This window comes from Rhopalosiphum padi, chromosome 1 (assembly GCF_020882245.1).
Source record: "Rhopalosiphum padi isolate XX-2018 chromosome 1, ASM2088224v1, whole genome shotgun sequence".
Taxonomy (NCBI): Eukaryota; Metazoa; Arthropoda; class Insecta; order Hemiptera; family Aphididae; genus Rhopalosiphum; species Rhopalosiphum padi.
In genome coordinates this window covers 79,438,694-79,463,409 of record NC_083597.1, presented here as the reverse complement: position 1 = coordinate 79,463,409, position 24,716 = coordinate 79,438,694, and the positions used below count along the sequence as shown (strand labels likewise).

At 31.4% G+C, this 24,716-nt stretch overlaps 1 protein-coding gene across 3 annotated transcripts in view; it reads left to right on the top strand.

Moving 5' to 3' along the window:
• Positions 1–15,676: 15,676 nt before the first annotated feature.
• The window catches only part of LOC132918179 (homeobox protein cut), a 34,885-nt gene continuing 25,845 nt past the window's right edge, over positions 15,677–24,716 (top strand). For 2 of the 3 annotated variants that reach the window (XM_060979302.1, XM_060979300.1), the window contains exons 1-2: positions 15,677–16,294; positions 18,509–18,698. In XM_060979302.1, the coding sequence (XP_060835285.1) occupies positions 18,618–18,698 (81 nt within the window). In that variant the 5' untranslated portion in view covers positions 15,677–16,294; positions 18,509–18,617. The remainder of the gene's footprint in view (positions 16,295–18,508; positions 18,699–24,716) is intronic. The other variant, XM_060979301.1, reaches the window with a different exon arrangement.

Here is a 24,716-nt window from a genome sequence, read left to right as displayed (position 1 = left end):
ACCTATCGTATAATATAAACTGCAGGAGCGTACGATGTCATGAAATAAAACCCGTCAACCGCTCGTCGGCTAAAGTTAATCCGACGTGATGACTTTTTTTACACTCAAATATATTATCCTTGATACGTTTATATATATACCTAACGCCATATTAATGAATTCGATATAGTCTTCGTTTAATTATAATAATATAAACTATACTCGACGTGCGCGCATGCAGTGTACACGATGATGTACACCTTCATGTACGAGTACAATGTTCGATACTATAAACGTTCGAAAGTCGAGCACAAGTTTTATAATTAGTTTTGACGGTATAATTTATCGAATTTTTAGCTCGTAACAATGTATATAATATGAACATATAATACGGTTTACGTAAACGACATCGAACGCGCAGCTCTTTGCCACAGACACGGGAAAAACTTCCAAACTCCTTAAACCATTATAAAAGTAATTCAACACAACAATATTAATACGAAAGTCGCAGCCAGGATGCAAAAGATGACGGGTAATACCGCTAACTCTAAATCTAGCACAACGATTCACAAAAATCTCAAAATAACAAATATAGTCCTCATCATACATAATTTTTAATATTCACAACCATAATCGGTGTACTTTTTCATCATTTTTTTTATGTAATAGTATAGCTTGCTGTGTATAGTAAAAATAAGCCTATTACTAAAATATTAATAAGCATTTTAATTTTTTAACTTAAAATTTTAGATGGAACTTGTGTTGTGCAAATTTTTCTCTGTACCCTAAGATATGATTTATGTCAATGCTGCACATGCACATTGTACACAGATATACTACGATGACGCAGTGTAACTATATATATATATATATATTATACACACTTTAATATAATTAATTTTCTCTTTATAGGCGATTTTAAAAAATAGTGCACATCCACTAAGATGTCGGAAACTTTGAGAGATCACCTTGGTAGTGAATTAAATGATAATAATAATAATATAATATAATGACACGTTATATGTACCTATAAAAGGTATACGGCACCGCGGACATGTCTATATGAGTCGTAGATTCGTATCGATGTAATATTATTATATACCTAAATATTGTAGGTATATCTACCTACGAATTTATCTCCACGCGGTACACATGACCACGATATAATATACAATATTATACACTCTGCATACCGACATACCATATGTATATATAAATATATAGGTATAAAGCCAATTCGACGGAACCCTTTTTTTCCTTTAAACGTATAGGTAACTATAAATAAGGGGACCGAGGTGTATAATAATAATAATAGTATAATACAACACTGGAGTACGTAGATACGACGCCGCATACGTTTGTATGTAATCGTATCGATATATAACATGCAATTGGAAAACCGAATCGGACGCACGCGGTATATAATATTTAATGTACGAGTAAGTGAGTGCGTATGTGTATGCTATATATATATATAGACGCAGTATGGTATACACTGACAACGATCTGTAAAACGCCTGCAAAACGACCATAATTGATAACTCCGAAGCCGCGTGTGGGTCGTATAAAATCGACCGTGAAAATTGGGTTACCACGTAATATTATGTTTTATACCTATAAATATATAGGTATATTATCGACGCTATATAGTGTATATATACCGCACCGGTTTCATATACATATTATTGTTATTATTTTCAGCGGCGTATGGATGATGATGACGACGAGAACGACGACGAAGACGACGTCGACGACGATCTTTTTCGTAATATTTTACATCCCATATATAATATTATTATCACATTATTACCATCATTACCGTTTTAAACGCGCGCCGCGATACATATGAAGACCGCTCGCACTGTATGTCGGAGCCGCGATGCATCGCACCAGATTCCGACGTTACCTAGTATATTATAATACATAATATTAACTACATACATGTATTATACCTATATACAACGTGCATCCAAACATACAATTTGTACATAATATAGGTATTGTAATATATTGGTGGCCAGATATACCACGTCACCGCGGAAACACACTTGATGTTATGAGGGTGTGTGTGTATTTTTTTTTCTTTTCGTTATTCCAATCTCATGATTCCTCTCTCTCTTTCTCTTCGTGCGTATAATAACCGATCGATGGTTCGCGCTAAATTATATAGGTACGGCTGCGTTAACACCTAGACTTTGTGATCATCGATTATCACACCGGCGGCGCAAACCGATCATTATATATTGATAGATACGTTTTTAGAAGGCGATGCCAGCCGCTATAACGTTATAACATAATAATATTATTCACATCTCTACGCCGCGCGCCATTGACGATTCCAGACCGATGGTTTATCTCTGGGTAACTATACGCTCGTGTACATATCGTTTTTAGAAAACTGTTCAAAACTTAAAACGATTTCAAAAATGTAAACGTATCGATTACATTGAAACATAAGTCAGTCACGTTTTTATTTTGTTTCTAATTCTCTTTAATTAATAATATACACTATTGTCTATTGTCATATTGCCGGGCAGCGGCAGTGGCGGTGGTAGTTTTAATGATTACCTATACGTTTGATTTGCCGCCCAAATATTTTGTAGTTGACTTGCCGTTTTTTGTACATTTACCTTGACTAGACCGGCAGATGAGTTTTTATAATCGGAATACTCTACGATCAGTTATAACAAAATCGTTATTCGTGTATTTTCATTTGTTAACCCTACTATTACATAATTACATATCATATTCGACAAAGTTTGTGTCATAAACGAATTAGCACGTTTAAACATTTTAAACTAAACATCTCGAAATAACAATTTTCGCAGTATAGTTGTCAGATAACATAATTTGAAAACATTACTGGAATTTCTTAATAAACAAACTGTATTTAAGTTATTATAATTCTGTTACAAAGTTTCGTCGGAATCATTATGCACGCATTTGAAAATTAATAATGCGGTTAACACTCGACATAACTTTATAATAAGCCACCCATACACAATAATGTCGTGCGATTATAAAAGAAAAATAGATAGCCCTAATTTTCTCGCAGCTGCAAAATTTTTTACCCCTTTTGTAGACCTATTGCTTTTTTGGTTTTATCAATATTATTTTTAGCGTAGATTAATGGCGCTAACAGCTGTAGGTATGCAAACATCATTAAAAATGCATTGAATATAAACAAACTAAACTAATCTCTTAAAATCATATTTTCAAGTTTATAACTTTCTACTGCTGAGTTAACTATCAAATTTATTGTGAATTTTTTGATATTTCATTGCACGCTAAATATATAACTCAAATTCATAAAATTACTAATTTAGTCTTTGATTAAAAAAATGTATAAATATGAAAAAAATTCTATTGATTTATTAAATGACATAACAAAAATAATTTAGCTTGCATATTAAGTAAACTTAATCAATATCTATCTTAAATTTATAAGATTCTTCTTTTTCGTTTAATGATAGTTATAAGCAATGCAATTAATTTTATATTGTATTATAGTTTATTGCATGTTTTTATTATTTAATACTATATTTTATAAGCCCTAGCATTAATAATTATAAGTCTTTTAAGTTCATTTGAAAAACTATATTTCTTTCAATATATGAACTTATAAACATGTTTAAATTATTTAAGTATACATAAACAATTATTCTTCATTAATAATTGAATTTCTTGAAAATTGTTTTCTTTAAATTATTCCAGTGTAATGGTTCCACTAAAAACAGCTGCTAGGAACATAATATTGGTAAATTATAATAAATTAATTAACTAGAATGTATATCATAAAAGTCTGTTTGAACATAAACCTCTTACATTTTTTAAGAGACACCTATAAAATATATGTATGTAATGTATTTACGTAGTCGACAACCTCATTATTTTGTATGGAACTTATCTACACATATTATACATATATTATAACACCTTTCGGTAGTCGGGACGTTCGATAAGCACCGCTTGTTACAATACAGAAAAAAGTATAACACAGCTAACTGCGATTTAAATTAGCTATCCGAAAATAATAATTCGTCTGAATTGGAACGATTCCAACGACCGCCACAGTCGTTTGTTTTAATTGAGTTTTATTTTAGACATTCGAATTAGCGCTATAATAAATACGTATACTTTTGAAACCGATCGCTCGTGTAATATACCATCACACGTTTGTGTACTTATAAAGAGCATTCTTCTGTTTGTTTTCTTAAAAACAAATCGGCGACGGCTGCAGCTATATAATATACGGTATCCTACATATAGACTAGACACTAGACAGAGTAGGGACGGTCCCGCGAGTGACGAGACCCATCATTTCAGTGACGGGGGCTTACGGTTTTAGACGTTTATTTTCAGGTCGTTTTCAATTCCGGATGAATTAAATTTGACGACGTAACACTTTACAGTCGTCCAAATATACACAAGCGACACAATATTTTAAAAGCGAGATTATATTATGCTATAACGTAGCTATATATACTGCTGTATAGCGTTCAATGGGGATACGCTTTGGGAAATATAACAATATTAAGAATAATAATAATACTAATAGTATAATGCTGCACTGTTTAACGTATCCATATGTAACACGCCGCGGTGTTGTTTTAACCTCTAATCGTATTTGAATTGTACACCGTGGCCGGAAACGCTGATTCTTACGTATATACAAGCACGTATACCTACTTATGTATAGAATGTGTACATCGTGTTTCTATATCTACTACGCAGGGAAGGAAATCCGTGAGCGCAGTTAAACACAACCACGCCGTACCGCTGCAGCAGCACACGAGTCTTTATCTGTCGGTTTGGATGTGTTTGATCGAAGAGTAAAAAAAATTAAAAAAATTAAACAAACGGTCGCGTCCGAAGCTTAGCGTATATTATATAGCACAATAATATCGTTTATATACGACGTGTACCTACGTATAGTTATACACATAATAATAATATACACTATTCCGGAACACATTGTATAGGTATACCCGTTCGCTGGGTTAAGCCGCGTGTAAACATTATTATTACGTCGATTTCCAGTAACCCGCGCAAGCGGCAGCTATCGCACATATTAGTTTAGGGTTTGTTTTGCGCTTACGCGCGTTAAACACTCAATCGTAATGCGCGTGTAATCCCACTATATAGTAGGATATGTATATAGGTATATATTATAGTTGCTCCGCGTTCACGGTGGTTTTTTTACGACTCGATAAGATTGGTTTTCCTGTTTCCGATGTATCGGAACCGGCGGCGGCGCGTCGCCCGGGCCGTGGCCCTGTATTATTATACATAGTTGCGGAGGTCATAAAAATTTGTCGCACAGGTGAAAAGCTATATATTTCGGTCGAGGATACAACATTATTTATTATTGTACCTAACCGATTCGTGCCTAATATTTACATCCTTTAAACGTTATACGTGCGCCCTTGGGGCGTATCGTAGGTGTGTGTAACTGGAGCAGGTGCACTTTTGTCCACCTATCCGGTTTCATTCACCTGTAAATAATATATAGGTATATACGGTCGGCTTATACACTCGCGTGTGCATTAGAATTTTATAGAATTCAGAGGAGCCAATTAACATTTATATATATGCGTGATACCTAATTTATATATAAAAACGTTCATCGTTTATATGTATACTTATATATTTGTCGTGTACCATCGCGCGCAGACAGTGGCACCGTTTAGGGGGTGATCGGAACACAGCGGTCTACTATACTATACGAGTAACACTCCACGAACTTTTCTACTATTTTATACGATGGTTTATTATACAAATCAAACGACAATTATGTGTGATCCAAATGAAAAATGTTCCGAACGTTAAGTTGTTTAATTTAAGTGCATACCTATGTACAATGTACATACATATATTTACAACACTATTAAATAGACCAGGTGCAGCTCTGGTGTACACTGAAGTTGAGCTATATTATAGGCTTCAAACTAAAGACGTTAAATGCAATAAACAAAATAATACATTATAATCAATGAGTACGTCATGTAATGAAATTATATTGTATATATTTACTCCGCGGGAACGAATATTTTTAAACTTTGTTATAAAAAGTAATTAGCTCTCTTATTCCCTTTACAATAAGTGAAGCATCAAATCCACTGAATGCAGTGTGGTGGTCACGTGAAAAAACTCGTAAATTGTATAATACATTATAATAATATATACTATCGGAGTCAGCCAGAGACTATCATCTTGATTATACACATATTATTATCTAGATCGAATTATTGATTTTTGTACGTTTTTTATGCGTGTGTGTGCGCGTATAAATAAACACTCGTCGAACCCGTTGACAGATGAAAGTAATTTTCTTGTCTCATTTATTGCCGTGCGTTGTTCGGTTTGCGTGCATTTGGAAAATAAAGAAGTCCTGAGGGGAACGAATAAAAAAAACGGTTTTGATCGACAAGGCAATATCTTGAAATTCGAACCTGTGCGTGTATGTTATTGCTATTATATTATATTTTATACCTACTTATTTTTTTCTATACCTCCGTTTGTACGTTTGTTTTGTTTTTTTTGTGATTGTGTGTGTGTGGTTTTTTTTATTGTTATTTATTTTTATTACTCTGTGTGTATATACATATGATCACCTGTCATCGTCTGTTAGAAAATTATTTAACGGATATTCTTCCTCGTTATCGACGCGATTCTCGAACAACACAACTGTCATTCGATTTAGTGAATAACGATTCGATCTAATGACCTATATAATATTATCATATAGGTACAATTAATAAAATAGTTATTTTTAATTTTTTCATACACATGCACGCCCTGCAGTCGTCATCGTACTAGTCCCGATTGAAATTACCAACATTATTAACACAATATTCAATAGATATATAAATTCCGTATCAAGTCTATATGTATTTTTGCTGCATAAAGTGCAGTATATATATAAGCTATCGCTAGAGTAGACGGTTTATAAATTACAAATTACATTTGATGTCTCAACAATGACATTTTTTATAAACTGTTTAATTTTTATATAAAATATGTTTTAAATTATCATACAGGTAGCTGAGTTGTTTCATCTAATAAAGATCTCGAGCATTTTTCAATCGTTAACTTGTATATTATATTATTAACTTATCATTTATCAATTTGTATAATAAATACACATTATATAAATTGTATAATATTGCTGTTTGTGCAATTATGTAACAATCGAATATAAAAATAGACTAACATTGTGTTTTTTTTTAATATTCAGACGTATTCTCGTATTACATTTAATATTAATTAATAAAATATAATTACCACTTTTTAATAAGTAAGTAAGCAGAAATGAATCAATCATTGATGTGAATGGATGTTTATTTATTCTGTATCTATAGTATACCTATAATATCTATACTATCTGTAAAGTTGTATACATACTACATAAGTGAAAATACTTTGAAAATTACTTAAATCGAATTGTTCTATGTTATTTATGTTTAAATACTTTTGTAAGTTAGAACCTATAAGAACCTATTTGTATAATAATATAAAAGTTTTTAAATAATACTTTTTGTTTTATTATATGCTAATAAATATTAATAACAATTAACTTGGTTATCTTTATCATCAGGATAATGTACTGGTAAAATACTAATAATTATAATTGTTTATAAAAAATAAAATATATTACCTATATATTGTTTTATATATAATGAGAAATGGCGATGGTTATAAGAAATATCATAAAAATGATATTATATAATATATGTACATTTATTAGCCAAAACAAATTAAATGAAAACTGCAATTTATAATCGCTTACATGCAGTCTACCTAAATATAATAGCCTTGGCTAAATAATAGCTGAACAGACAAATAACTTTTTAAAATGGTTTGACATCTTAATGACTTAATTAAATACCTCTCCTTTACCTATATAGCCATATATGAGTTTACAGTTTTCTATGCACATTTCACAAATAGCTGCAGTAAAATAAATTCGGAAATGAATTTGAAAATCGAGTGTTCACAAATAATTTGTAATAACTATAAGACTAAGTAACATAACATTTACTCAATTCAATAGCATTTTTTATGTATATGGTGTTTATATACTTATGTTAGTCACAATAGCATATTATACGTGCACAATATGATAATATATATACATTAATAGATACATAAACTGGTATGCTATTATACTGGTATATACTACTCAGTACTCATATATTATACGATATAATAAAAATTATATCGCGAATCATGTACCATGCGCATGCGTCTTAGTCAATACTTTACTCAGTACTGTTGGTATACCTACATAGGTATATGTATATCTCTATAGTCTATATAGGTATGAATATAATATATACTTAATTATTGCTATTACATAGGTTAGGTAGGTACCTACCTATAAATATTTTTTGTTTCTAATGCACTTGTCGAGAACATTAAAAATATAAAATCGGATCTATTCAGTGCGTAAATCGGTTTAATAAACTACCGGATCAAGTTAATGGTCTAATTATGAACAAAGTCCTATACGAGACCCAGGCGGCGCGGCGGCGACGGTGATGGTGATTAGAGTCGAGGAAACGAGCGCCTCAGACCGTGGCGGCAGCGAATTAGACGCACATTCGAATTCACGGCAATAATAAGTCAGATGACCGTTAAAAAAAATGAATACAAAATGTATATTATGTACACGTATAATATACACTATAAACCCATCAACCATCGCTGATAATTACGGATCAGCGATTTCAAAATGGCGGCCGATCTACTGCCGATGATATATTTACACCTAACTACCTAAAAGAACGGACTGGAAGAAAATGGTAATAATAATAATAACACAACAACTATTATACCTACACGTGTATAATACATATATATATATATATAATATTTTACGGCTTGTTCCATTAGAGAGAAAAATAATATATTATTTATTATATAGATAGATAGATAGATAGATGTTACACGAGCATTGGAGCGTTCATATCGGATACGTACATCGTAGTACGATAGCACTGTAATATTACAAGTAAATATAACTATATAGGCAGTGGGTACCTCCAGTAAAGTCCGCGTACAATTTCTCTCAACTTGTAGGTATACATAGTGTATCAGGACCTATATATTATAATAATTTAATCGTCTCGTTAATTTCAATTTTAATAAATAATATAATATAATACATAAAAACATATTATATGTATGATGTCGGAGGCGCAAGAGGAGAAATCGGGTTGCCATCTCATATGCGCGTCACGCCATCAAAGTCGAGAATATTTTTACCCATATAAACCTGTACGACTGTACATGATATAGACGATATAGTATATTGTAACATACTATATACTATGTTCAAATGCACATACTCGATATAATATGACTGTCGTTGTTACCGTCAATATATTAACCCATAAAACAGTGAAACGAAACTAACCTAACCTATAATATTATGTCAGTATGATGACAATAATTTGAATAAAACATCTATACTTGTATAATATTTTAGTAGCGTTAAAGTATATTTTATATTTATTCCGCACACATAAATTACATTAACTATTGTTGATATGTAAGATATTATATTTTTATACTGAATATATAGTTCAAATTGTATGTACCTTTATAAATGACTGTAAACAGTTATATACAATATTGGCGAAGGCGTTGATAACTTCTAAACGAGGCGTTCATCTTGAGAACACTTCAGAGTCTCGATCTGCCTCGGATACAAAAACCGTAAATTATAATAACGTATGTACCTATTACCTATACTAACAATATTTTGTCTTGCTGATGTATAGTTAAGGTTTTCCCCTGAAAAATCTTGTTACCATTAAATTTTATATTTTTAAATTAATTATGATATAGACAGAGAGCCGTATTGATGACCGACGAAGAATGCAAACACATTATTGAATTACCATATTATTATACATTATATACGATATACCTATAATATTTGTCAACAGTTTGGACCGACCTATAAGTACGTGTGTACGGTATCACTGTACTATTGCGTAATGTTGATATAAAAAAATGATGAAAAAAAAATGAGTAATCATAAACCAAAAATAACAATAATATACGAAATGAAATAGTACGGTAAACTGCAGTAGTTGTTGATAATGTTTCGATGCCGGCGTATATACAGGAAGCGAACGAAAAGAGCGTTTCGAAAACAACAGGTGAATGTCTTATGTGTATACGCGCGGACAATGGCCAATAATTGAAAGTTTTAAAATCATAAACTGCACAAGAGTGCATTGTATTATTTTATACTTGATGGACAGATCTTTTCAGTATAAAAAATATATAAAAACAACCAGAAAATATTGAGTTACTCGTACCCCAAGTTGTTGCAGTTTACAGCAGTTTTGTAAATAAATTAAACAACAATAATAATCATATTATAATATAGGTAGTATGAATTAATCCTTTTCGGTGCCACCGCCCACCGGGACAGTTATTTTCAATTATACCAGTAGGTTTATGTACGTCTACGTGTATACAAGAGATTTATTTTTATATTATTTATTATTCGTTATTACTTAATGCCCATAGGTTTTAAGCACAGATCTAATATCACTTATTATTAGTTATTACGTTCCTTTCTCGATTAGGTTTGAGTGTTATTCCGTGATCGTGTTTAATACTAAATAAATTATGAACTGTGATACATAAATAGCAATTTGATAATACCAGGTTGATTTTTTTTTTATGGTTAACAAAAAATATAGTGTTCTGTTAAACCTACACGAAGAGTGCGTATTATATTATATTAAGACGTTTAGCATGCATCAACTAAAAATTAAAGAACAAACTCCACGCGCAACTATAAAGTATATAAGATCCTATTAAATCGTGTGTATACTCGGTTTGCTGATCATTAACATCACCGAGAGAATGATATACCTAAATAGTTCCGTCACCTCACCGTGACCTTGATAAGCATAAACATTAGCAAATTCATATTTATTATTATTATTATTCTTTTCACGCGGCCATAATTGATTTCCCGTAATAATACAATTATTGTTTACTCATAACTAGGCACAGTTATCGGTATACTTTATATACATGTAACATGTATAATAAATATTGTTTAATAATATGAGTAAATACCTATCTACAACACGTCTAATGTTTCTAGGACTCGTATTTTCGTTTTAATCTTCATTATTAATGGCGCTGCAGCTATTCAACGATAATTATACGCAATTCAGTGTTTTAATAATATACCATTGCGTCGACCTTTGTCCGTAAAGATTAACAAAAAAATGTTGTATAGCTATATACATATGTATAGGTATTATAAAATTATATTACTTACACCTTCTCGTGGAATATTATACAATAACTGTATAAAATATTTGGTTATTTGAACTGTTAAATGCGTATCGGATGAATATAGGTAGGTACACCCACGCTTTTAACTTTAACCTTATATTATTACTGCAGGCGTATATTAAGTACGATATGCAGCATACAAAGGTCAAGGACACGCGGCAAAATGTCACGAATTAAATATTGCACGTGCCAATTTGTTTGGATTATAATAATATACGCGTTAATCGTTTTCGCGCAACACACGCATAGATCTACATGCGTACAACACGAGTATATAGGGCGCAATGATAGCGGCAAAACTATGGCGAATTACAACTATTATACATTGGGGGTGACAATACATGCGTGCGTGTGCGTGGGTGGACGTATAACAATGTATAATTAACTCTATATATGTATGTAACCCCCGAGAGCGACCGCCGTTACTCATCGGTGTGGTAATAGCAGCGATTCGATATGCGCGGTGATACAAAGGTGTCGAACAAATTAAAATCACTTTCATTCATAGACTATATAGATGCGTTACTTTTAACTATAATATGTAGGTACATACAGTTGTTCGGAATTTTGAAAAATACTATACCTATATAATAAACATATACATATATGTATAAATATAATAGATTTATAATATTTACAGGTAGAAGAACACGGAGTAAGATAAATACACGACGTAAAATAGGACACTGGACAAACTTTTAATCTAAAACTTTAAAATTTAAATTGAATTTATTATAATATCTCAATAAAGAATTTTATTAAAAGATTCAACAATGTACAAGAAATTGTGTAGTAAATAATAATTCTATTAATTTGGATCCATTCAGTTTTATAAACGGAAGTGCATCATTGACATTCAAATCAAATTACGGGAAAATATTTGTACAATTTTTATGGGAAATTAATTCGTATCGAAATATTTGTGTTCATAATATTTTACGAAATCAAAAAAAAAGTAATGACAATAAACTTCAACGACAATCTCGACCACTCATTGTTATTGTAAACGAAATAATATCTACAGTGTGCATTGTATTTATTGTGGACATGTCAATTTCGTTTCAATTGCATTATTGCGGATCTTAGGTATAATTTTGGTTCGTATTTTTAATCGAAATGTATTCGAAAAAAAATAGAAATAATGATGTTCGGGAATGACGATTGCTATTTCTCACGACCCGTATAATTTGTACACGGTAATGTACAAAACTGTGTATAATTTCCGAGACGTGTATTGGCATTTCGGCACTCAATTTAATTGAACCGGTCAACCGAGAGTAGCTATGTTCTATTACTTCTTAGTAATAACTGTACTTACTATTTTTTGTTGCTTCATGTGTGTTACACGATAACGACCAAAATTATATTATTTATATTTCATATAGATACACTACATCTCTTTTTTTAATGAATATATAGACTCAAAAATATAAAAATATATATCATTATATAAATTATATTTAATATTTAGACATAATAGTATTGTAAAATTCAAGTAAAGAATTAATATATATTACCTATAATAATATTATACCGTATATGTATATCGTACATAGTATTCACGCTAAGTCTGCGCAGATCTCGTTTTCCATCACCGATAGCAATATTTATAATTGAAAATAAACTAATATTAAAGTTAATTATCAGACCATATATATATATACACTCACATAATGAATAATTTGTATCAAGTATACATTTTTAAGTGACGTGTATTCATGAATCGATAATTTTTCAGTTGCGTTGCATTTAAATAACCTTTTATTATTTATATATATTGGAGTGTTTCGAAGGGGATTTGGGCAATGGACTCCGTGAACTATAAATAAAAGTACACTGCACAATTTATTATTATTCTCATATTATGGATTAATCAATAAAATTGTTATTTTAATATTGTAAATACTAAATACACAGGTAAAATTCATTGTGTGAGATTGTACTCGTACATTGAATTATTCTTAATTATTACACATTAATATATTATAGGTACCGTTTTAAAATTTTTAATTAATTTTTACACGACTCATTTATAAATAGGTACATGTTACATACATATTATTCATGTTGTATATTAAAGTCATTTTTTTATCAAACTGGTTATTCTCTAAATAATATACGTCACAATTATTATTTAATGATAATAAAAATTCAATTTTATAAAAATATCAACGTAAAATTAATGTCCACATATATACACAGTATTTTATTGTAGGTACCTATATTCATCTATCTATACATCTTAATAAATTATCTCTTAATATAATCTAAACAGTTTATACTGTTATAAAAAATAATTGAGCTAAATAAATAAAGTAATTTCAAGTAGGTAGTTAGATAAAAAAATGTAATTACAACAACAAATTAGTAATTTTTTTTTATATACTCATAAAGGTATATTATTATATAGGTTTTAAATATAATTTAAATTTTCATTTTAGATTACAACAGTATTTCTACATTTGTTTTATTTTTTTTTTTGTACGTGTATATATATATATATATTGTTGTATATACCAACAATTAACACTTATAATTTTATAATAAATAAATTCTGAATCACTCCAGCTCAAAACATTGTCGATATTCATGAAAAATTATGTGCAGATAAATTGTATAATGACTAATGAGGATATTACTATATAGTACTCTGCAACCCAGTCTACCCATTTTTCCTATGTCAATAACTCTTTAGTCACGAAAGTTTATAATAAATATATTGTAAATACATTACAAATATAATATAATATATATTTTTTTTTTGTGAATACAATTTAAAGTAAGTTAACTTAATGTAGTTACCATTTACAATTCAACCATCAAAAAGTATGCGTTTTATATGAAATATATATGTACATATATGATGGGTAATTGATACGTGAATATATATAAAAACAACTGAGTAAGTATATATCACTATTATCTGATTATACATACAATTATGTATATATTGTATATAATATATATATATATATATATATTAAATAGGTATATTTATATACCTCTATATAAAAATACCTCTCGTCCTACATAATAAATCTATATAATAAACTACTGATGAAAAATATAAAATTTTTAAACAGAATTCTTTCAACCAATATAATTTTATGTGTGTATAATGTATACCTACTGCTGTACACATGCTATGATGAAATCGTTAATAATTAGAGTTTAATAGTTTTTTAAACTGTCTGAAAGTCCGATTTACGTCTATTACACTTTTGAATTGGCTGAAACAATAAAAAAAAAAAAATACCGATCGTTTGAAGAACGTCACGGTTTGTCAGTTATAGATTCCTACCAAACATGTAATGTACCTGCTGCAAGGTACATTATAATATATTCATATGCGTGTATAGTCGAAAGAGAGTAATAGAAACTTATTTGACGTATACAGAAAGAGAGCTTTTAAAAAAACCAATCGTTTTCGTGTCTTCGCGTGGATATACCGAAAAGCTATATTTCGGGTGAGTACCTATACTATTGTATCTATATGTACATATCGATATGTGTAAAAAAAATTTGTAAACCGTATACCATTTAGATAATAATATATATATATAATACCTATATTATGTTACATGATGAAAACCCAACGGGCGGGTGATGGGCGTTCGCGCGATCGGCTGCGGTGTATTGGCGGCGATATCGGGAAAAAAAAAAAGAAAAGCGAAAACCGATCGGCGCACCGAAGTGACGCACTTACGACCCGGCGCGCGCCGCCGCCGTGCGGTATGCGCCCAAGTCGGCCGCCGGTCGCACACGCCGATTGGCCGCAGCAATATCGCCGTGCCCGGTGATTGATAATGTATATATATATATATTTATATACGCACACGTTAAAACGTAATATATATATATATATATATAGTATCATACGATTCGCGTGCAACCCATATAATATAAAATAGGAAGAGACGGACCGACGGAAGTACGATGTGTATACAAAATAGAAAACGTATAGCCGGTGGGCGTGGGGGGGGGGGGTCGTAAAACGGGGGCTGCGGGGGAGAAGGAAAAAATAGAGAGAAAATAAAAAGGCGGGCTGGCGGGCGAGCGGGCGGGTGGCGGCCGGTGGAAAATCGGAAACGGAAAATAGGAAGAGAGAGAGAGAGAGAGTGTGAGGACGGTGACCGTGAGAGGAGAGGAGAAAAAAAATGAAAAGGAAGAAAATAACGCGGAGCTATAATACGCGGAGGGTAAAGGATTGTGCGCCGTGCGACCGCGGTCGTCTCGCAGTCGTCGTTGTCGCCGCCGCCGCCGCCGGCAGATGGCAGGAGTGCACGGGGACCGCTCGCGCCGGAGATATCGTCGTCGCCGCGCCGCCGCCGCGCGTCGTCTCGTCGGTGGGCCACCGGTATCCGCCGAGCGCCGTTCGCTCGCCAGTCGTCACTGATTGTACGCGCGGTGTCGACACGCGTGTGCTGCTCGTCGTCGTCGCCGGTTGTCGTCGTCGTCATCGTGGTCGCTGTCGTGTGGTGTTTGTGTCTCGCCGTCGTCGCGTCTGCTAATCACATTGTCCGACGCCGCAGCCGTCTTATACGCGAAAATAATAATAATATTACTACCATATAATATTTGTTCATTATTATTATTAAATAATTACCGTCGTCATTTACCTATAATATTGTCGTCGCCGGTCGTTATTATTTTATCATTATCGTTTTATTATAAAATCATTTTTTTTATTCGCGATACGCGTCGATTTTTGTGCGTCCGAAATACCACCCCAAAACAGTGTCGTATACCCGTACAGAAAAACAAGTGCGGAAACATTTTTACGATAAAAGTTTTTTAGGGTATTTTTCGAGAACAAAATTTTAATCAGATCTTAAAATTTTTATCTCCACTTAAAACATTCCGATTAGTATTTTTTTTTTTTTACATTTTTTTTTCTATCTCCCGCGATCCGGTTAGACAATCTCTTGACCTGTCACTTCAGCGGTTTTACTGCTACAGCTGTACATTTGAGTGTGTTCGCAAGGTGAGTTTTTATTATTATGACATGCATATTTTTATCTTCGTGCTACCTGATATACACATTTTCGACCTTTAAAATTGTATCGATGAGTTAATCTGTTTTTTCATATTCCGTGTAAAAAAAAAATTTTTTCCGAAAAAATACATTTTCCAACCCATTGAATATAAGATGAGTCAATTAAATTCCAATTAAATAGCGTTCGATTATTTGACGATACTAACTATATAAATAAATAAAAATACGTTTACAAAAATAAAATAGATAATATTTATTGCAATAATTACGTTTAAAAATATTTTAATCCCTTATTATTTTCAATCTTACATAAGTACAATATTCAATAAAATATATTATTTTTATCTAAAATATTATAATCCTCTGTACAAATTACTATAACTAAGTCAGTTGTTTCACCGTGAAAAATAATTAAAATTTCAAAAGAATTGTTTTTTTTTTTTTAGTAATAAAATAATTATTATTACTATTTAGATTAATAATGTATCTAAACTAAAAAAAATTAACTTTTATAAAATATCGTTATATTAGATATTATATTTCATTCTGATAAAATTATTTAATTAAAACAACACTAAGTATTAATCAAACAACTTATTTTATTTATATATATATTATATACGCTTATAAGAATATTTTTATTCAAATTTTTAAACTAAAATCTTCAGTAAAATAAAATAATTATATTCTATATCACTATGATTTTTTTTTTGTACTTATAATGTTAACGTAGGTACTAGTAAATTGTTTAATGTATAATAAAATTTCGGATTACTATATTTTTAATTTTAGTTATTATTTGACCGAATTTTAATATTATATAACTGATACGTTTATTGTTTAACAGAAATAATAATTATGCTATGTGTATTTACATCATCACCCTGTCAAAATATTTAATCGTAAATCATAAAAAAAAAACGATTTTTTTGAATTTATATGAAAACCTACTACTATCTATAACAATAAAAACGGTTAAACATTTTTTAATTTTAAATTTTTGTATATCAATATATTTTTCATGGTCAATATAAAAATTTTTAATTTCGATTGACTGAAAATATACACCTTCTACGAAAAATAAACAATAATAAAAACATTATGTCTATTGTTTGGCGTCGGGTGTTTTGTTTTAACGCTTATAATATTTTGATAGCCTACTTATTGAATTTCAAAGCTTCGAAACAAAAATATAAATACAAAAAATATTCCCAACAATAAACCCGATCATAGAATAATTAAAAACTATAAAACTTTAGGGATAAGCCGCTTATTAGTGTTATCGGCATCACCCATATATTCGACGTGCGTGCGTCAGACGGCTGACTGTTAATATGCTTTGATAATATTCATTTTGGAATTTATTGCAAAAAAAAATTGGTTTCTACCTTAAACTGATTGCCCGCATATAATACTATAATGATAAACACGTTCAATATACTGTAATTAAACATGATCAGAATAAATGTCAATTAACATTATTAATAAAATTGTCAATTCATTTTTTTTATATGTAAATATTTATAGATACCTACACATAATTTATCTATCCATATATTTTGACAGCCATAATTAAACGACAATAATAATTACCAAAGTAGAATAACAATTATATTAATTGGGCATAGAAAACGCAATAAAAATGTGTTTAATCACACTGAGTATAGAAATTACAAATTTGGAGGACAAATTAAATAAGTATGTTTAATAATATTATTATTATTAACTATTCGATTTTAGAAAATATGTAGATAGATATGTCAATTATGGCTTGTTCATTGTTAACATTTTCATTACTAATTACGACTGATCCATACCTTTTTTTTTGATGATGATCAACCAAGTACATAATTTGTTGAATATGATGATTATTTTTACTCATGATGTCAAGATGATTTTCAAAAAAGTTTATATGACTAATACAAATATATATTTTATTTTACTAATCATTGTATTTTACTTGAAATTTCGAATTATTTTTTAACATAGTATGCATTAATCGATTGTATGAATTCCGGATAATTTTAAACAACAATAATGTGTATGTAAAGAAGAAAAATAATAATAAAATAGTTTTATTAGGCGTTTTGTATATGCAATCTAAGTGCTCACATGCCTTTAACTTAATTAAAAACCGTAATGTCAATTTTAAACCTATCTGATATAATATTATAAATATAATAAACTATTTGTGTGTTTCAGATGATTGGCCAGATAACATTCAAATTGTTTACGTGTTAAGCGCTGTTAATTAAGGCTGTTTGTACGATAATTATTGTGTTTTTCACGGTAATTATGCGTAATACGTGATATGGATGTCCAGGCTATGCAGTCTATGGATTGGCTCTTTAAAAAGGAACGTATCTATCTACTGGCTCAATTTTGGCAACAGGTAAAATACTAAAACAAAAGATAAAGAAACCAATATGTTTTTAACACTAAGTGCACGTTACATTGTTATAACTATCGAGGGTTAAATGGAAGAGGAAAAAAAAGAGTAAAAAAGAAAACCGTTGGCACAGAAACATCAGCAGACGTTACGTCCCAGTTGTATGTGGTTTGCCGGCCGCCAGGATAGGGAGGGCAAAGGGGCAGGGCCAAACGGCTCTTTAACGCACGGCTAAACGTTATAAAATCGTTCACGCTTTATTGTTATTCGATATATTTACGACAGACATCCAAAACACCAATAAATTCGGTGTTCAGCAATATCACCGTTATATATCAGTAAAATATTAAATTATAACCAATTTCCTCCTCAGGAATACAATACATTTCTATTATCTCGCACTCTTTGTGTATTTTAAAGTTTTATAAAATTTTGTAATTATTTAAATCTTTTGTACCGTGTGTACTGTGTATATATAATGCATTATATAATAATAAACAAAAATTTACCGAAATTATTTCCTATTATACATAACATTTTTATACCGTGTAAGAATATGTCATTCATTAACTATTGAATCAAATGATATATTGGTACTGTTTAGAACAATTTCACGATTTCTGTTTCAAACCTACGCACGGGTTTAAACGCCTCTGTGTAACTTAAAAATTTAACGTATATAATATATAGGTATCCAAAACACGTCTAATAACATATTTTATTACAGCGACGACCGTTTAGTGTTATTTGACTTAAATATATTAAATAGAGAAGGATCATTGCACGTCTAAAATTATGACGGTCGCTACAAGAAGCAAGATAGGGCATCGGGTGTCGATTAACGGTTGCAGCGTGGTCCGAAATAGAATTTTACTTAAACGCCATACAGCAGCCGTCGGCGGGGGAGATTTAGAGCGCATTACGATAATATGTATAATTAACAGGGTGACGTCTGAAAAAATATTCATTAAATATATTTATTGTGTCCGTATCGCTTTACGCACGTATCGCCTCGTAAAAATCTTATTTATATCTATCGTATTTTTTTTCTCGATTTTTTAATAATTTTCAGTGGCGCTTTATTTTATATCATATACGAGATATAAATACACCTCTATCCGTTCACGGTCTTTGCCCAGTGACAGTAGTGAATTTTATAATAATAATATGTCTCTTCCTATGCGCGCATGTTTGCGTGTGTTTATAATGTTTGTGTACGTATGTTCGAACGTATAAATTATTAGTTTACAGAATTATTTGGCAACGTCTCACAATTGACAGCGTGTTTTAATTTTAGAATTTTAGCTCATTAAATAAATACAAGCACATACATACATACGCAATATATACAATAAAATATATTATGATTATATTGTTCTAAATTAAAAAAAAAATATTATACTTTAAAATTGTGAACCGTTTATGAGATCGGGGTGGAATAAACCCGCAGCGGTATCTGTTCGGGCGGTGTTTCGGGGCGCCGGCACAAAGGTCGGGCGATAGATGGTAGCACAGGCGGTACACGTGCGTCGGTGGTTGAACGCTACCCGTTATAAAATATGTACCGTCGTTGTTTTGTCATTGTCGTCGCCGTTGTCATCGTATTTCGTGAGGATTCATCGTAGTAATACCTCAAATACCTATATATTATAAATATAATTGCACCTATGACAAAGACGGAAATCATTTTTGTAACGAAAATCAAATCCGGTCGTCCTCGATTCGACCGTAAATGGATAGGGTGGATAATTAGTACCTTCACCAACTAGGTGAGGGACTAGATAATGTAATACTATTGCGACGTATCAATTCAATCGGAAGCTATATAGTTTCGGGTATACGCGACAGTGGATACCCTCTGTTGTAGCAATAATATAGGAATGGCGGTGTCCGTCTAAGTTTAGAAAAACGCGCGTCTCCTACGCTCGTTAGCAGCAACGACTTTCGGCAGCGGCGGTGTCAAAAACATTCGATTTTTCTTTAATGACGCCTATTCCTTCCCGGCCGGTTGGCGGAGTGTGTAGCAGTGTGTATAATGCGCGTGTGAGTGACACAACGAAGAGACGAGCAGCGAAAAGTAAAGGAAAAAAAAATGTCGAAAATTTACGATTTTCTTGGCATCCGACTCGACACGGACGACACACGGGTTCATCGGTGACACTGTCGCGTGGACTTTTTTTCTCAATAGATCGAAAATACATGTGTGTGTGTGCGTTGGACAGACTTAAAGCACATATTAATAAACTCCCACCGTTATAATACGGGCAACTGTATATGACGACCACGATGACAGCCGTACTGAAATAGCACTGGGATCCACCTCCCCAACACCCGCTACACCGTTCCAAGTACCACCGCCGAAACCACCCCCGCTCGTCGACCGGTCCGAGCGTATAACTCTTCCTGCCGCCGTCCCGCCGACGAAGACCACGAAGATGTGCGGGTGAAGAGGTGTCGTCAAACTAATGGCGTACACAGATTAAACACGTTTTAATGCGGTTTTTAATAATCGGTTTGTTTAGAGTGACACATCCGATCTATGCGGCGGCGGATCCCTTTTGAAAACGATCCAAAACGGCTATTTCGGTATATACGACCATCACCGCCGTATATTATAATATTATCGTCGGTCGTCTCAACTATTATACTACCGATGCGGCGGCGGTGGCGATGGCGTAGACGACGGTCATCTGTGTTTTTATTATTATTTCGTATATCTTACGCATGTATATGTATATATATATTATGTATACACATAATATTTATTGCGATGGCGTTTTCAATAAAACGTTATACAGTTGTATATATTATTAATTATTACCATACACATCAATATGTCGTATTATTATCTGATATAATAACGATACGTATGTTATTGCATATGTTTAGCTGAAAAAATTTCATCGGATATGTTTTTTGGGACTTTTGTCATCCATTATTTTTGTCTCCCGAAGGGGGGTTAGTGAACCCGAACAAAAACCGGTTCCGCCGTCATTGATAAATCGGGTTACCTGACAATTGATTAATTTCGAATAAGCCACACCACAGCCGCCATTGGTATTTGCAATCACGACTTAGAAGATCTTTCACGCCCGGAACGTCCCTCTCCGCCATCCTTCCCGCTAGCGGTCTTATAATCTATATTTAATATAATGAATAATAATAATAATAATAATTTAATAACATGTATTTCGTTTAATATTATAATTCTTTACGACATAAAATCACGCACTAGACACATTTTTTGAACATTCTGTTTCCACAAAGATTCTTATTTTTTTTTAGCTATATGGAAACTATTTCAATCAATATAATAATATGAATATATATACGCATAAACGTGATTAAAGGGATCAGGGGATAGTATATGTGTAATCTTCATCCATCCTCGGTGATTCTTTTTTTTTTACACGTTAATAATTGGATTACTCGGTAGAGGATATCTTATAATAAAATCTTTTTCCCCCAAGACTTTCTCCGGGGCCAATTTCGGGCCCTGTCATTTGGATAACAAACGACGTACCAAGAAATTTGCCTCTTCTTTTCCCATTTTTTTATCCTTACCACCGTGGCGGCTCTACACACCGATTCTAATTATACGGCTGGCAGAGCACCGAGAAAAGAAAAGCTTTTTTCGAATACTTTTCTTGTTTTTCCCTCCCAACACACATCGTTTTCCCATAACTAATTATGTATATATACAGTACTGCTGTTCGACATGATTTTTAGTGTGGTTTTTTCATGTCATTTATACTTGCAGTCATTTTTTTGTGATAAGCAATCGTTCACAACAATTTTTATTTGACACATAAATTATATCACACTATATTCAACATTATAAAATTATAAGGTTTATTACTTTTCATTAATTTTTTATCAATTATTGATTTATATACCTATATATATATATTTTTATTATTATTATTATTATTCTGAACCTAATTTCAAGATATGTATTTTAAATTAATAATTATATCGATATTTGTATTATTTAAATTAGGTACTATAAATGCAATATATTATTTGTATACCTATACGTTTTAAAATATTATTTTATCATATTTTTTATTTTATAGCTGAATTACGTTATGAAAAAAAATCATATTTTTCTATCAATTGATATTTTTTTAGATCTCGTATTTCAAAAAAAAAATCATTTTAATTTTCTTAAATGATAATATTATATGGTATATATATAGTACCTATAGGTACTATATGCATGTACATGATATGATAATGACAGTATCATTATCGATAATGCACAAACTACGCGTATATTTCAATAGGCACTGATTATACAAATAATTCAATACGTAATAAATTGCATTTTATATTATAAGTTGCTTACTGAGATATATTTTCAAACGGATTTCCACTCTGTGTTTTGTCCATGATTCGTGTAATAAGGTATGAGAAACTACGTATTCAAAATGACGAGAAAATTATTATTTGTGCGAATAAATAATGCGACGTTTACGAAGAATTCAGTGTAAACAAAAATCACTTATTCGAATTATTTTTCATTTCTTTTCGTTTTTTTTTTAACGTTGAATGGTTTTATTAGCATGCTCTGAATATGAAATCCGATATCCTCGTGTCAACGTGTCGGATTGTACGTAAACAAACACAATATAAATGTTCGGTTTTATTTTTATGTATATGCGCGAAACAAAAAAATAAAAATCCGACCCTTTTCGGATGTATATATGCACTTCCGCCCCCGTCTTGTTGTTCTTGTGTGATTTGCATACGTGCCTGTGTCAAACATTTTTCTCCCCCTGCCACGCGTAATGTGTTCTTTCGCAATTATTATTTTCCTCCCCCTCAGCTCACGCAGTATATGCACATAATGAGTCATTCTTGTTGTCCATTTTGTCTTCAATTCGCCGATAACGATCTGATCGATACCAGCAACAGCAGCTACACCGCACAACACCGCACTACACTGTGCAGTAAAATGCTTCAAGAAAAAATTAACATAAATAAAACCATACAAATTTACAAGTATACGTATACAATATTTCAAGTCATTAAAATAAAAACTTCTTAGTTCTTATGAAATATGTTGCTTATAGAATAACATAATATTTTATAATATAGAATCAGTATAATATATACTATATATATATATACGTAAGAACAATAATAATATAATAAGCTATTTCAAAAACCATATTTATAAGTATATATGTACATTTTATTACATAATTAGTATACATAGCGTGTATATATACTCTAAAAAACGTGATGTAGACATGTAGTTTATTATACTGAAATCAAAAGTTTTGTAATTCCAACGACACATTAACTGTAATCTCACGATTCGTGGCTATATTATTGAGATGTGTCATTAGACACGTTCATATATGTATATATATTTATTTGTTATTTTTTTTCCTTAGTCTACTTTTGAGATAAAGCCGACAGTTTACAGACGCGAGTAAGTAGGCGTAAAAAAAGTGTGTTTTAGAAAATCTGCAACTCTTATGAGAATCGATCTATATAGTTTTTACCTTTATAGGCGGCGTTCTTTCATCGTTATCGATGTATACGCAGAAAAACAAGATAACATTGTACATGCATAAAAGCGCCTTGTACCGCCTTAATTACTAGGAAACCACGAGGACTAAAACACACACACACATACACAAATGTATTATAGAAAGTTTTTTTCTTGATTATTAAATCAAATAATAATTAAATATTTCATCAACACCTTTTTAACACAATAAACCCGCATCGTATTTATTATTTAATTAATCGTAAAAAAAAAGGTCAACGGTTTTATATGTAAATATGTTTATATATACAGTATAATAGGTGTCGTCTGATCAACAATGGGACATCGGAAATCCAGGGGAGGAATAGGTTAGACTGTAGTCACTGCGTTGAATGTGCGCATACAGAGAGAGAGAGAGAGAGAGAGAATAGTATATAAACACATAAATAATATAAATGAGCATAATGGAACAAAAAAAAGTACCAGCTAAGAAAATAATAATAACACAAAGCGATTTATGT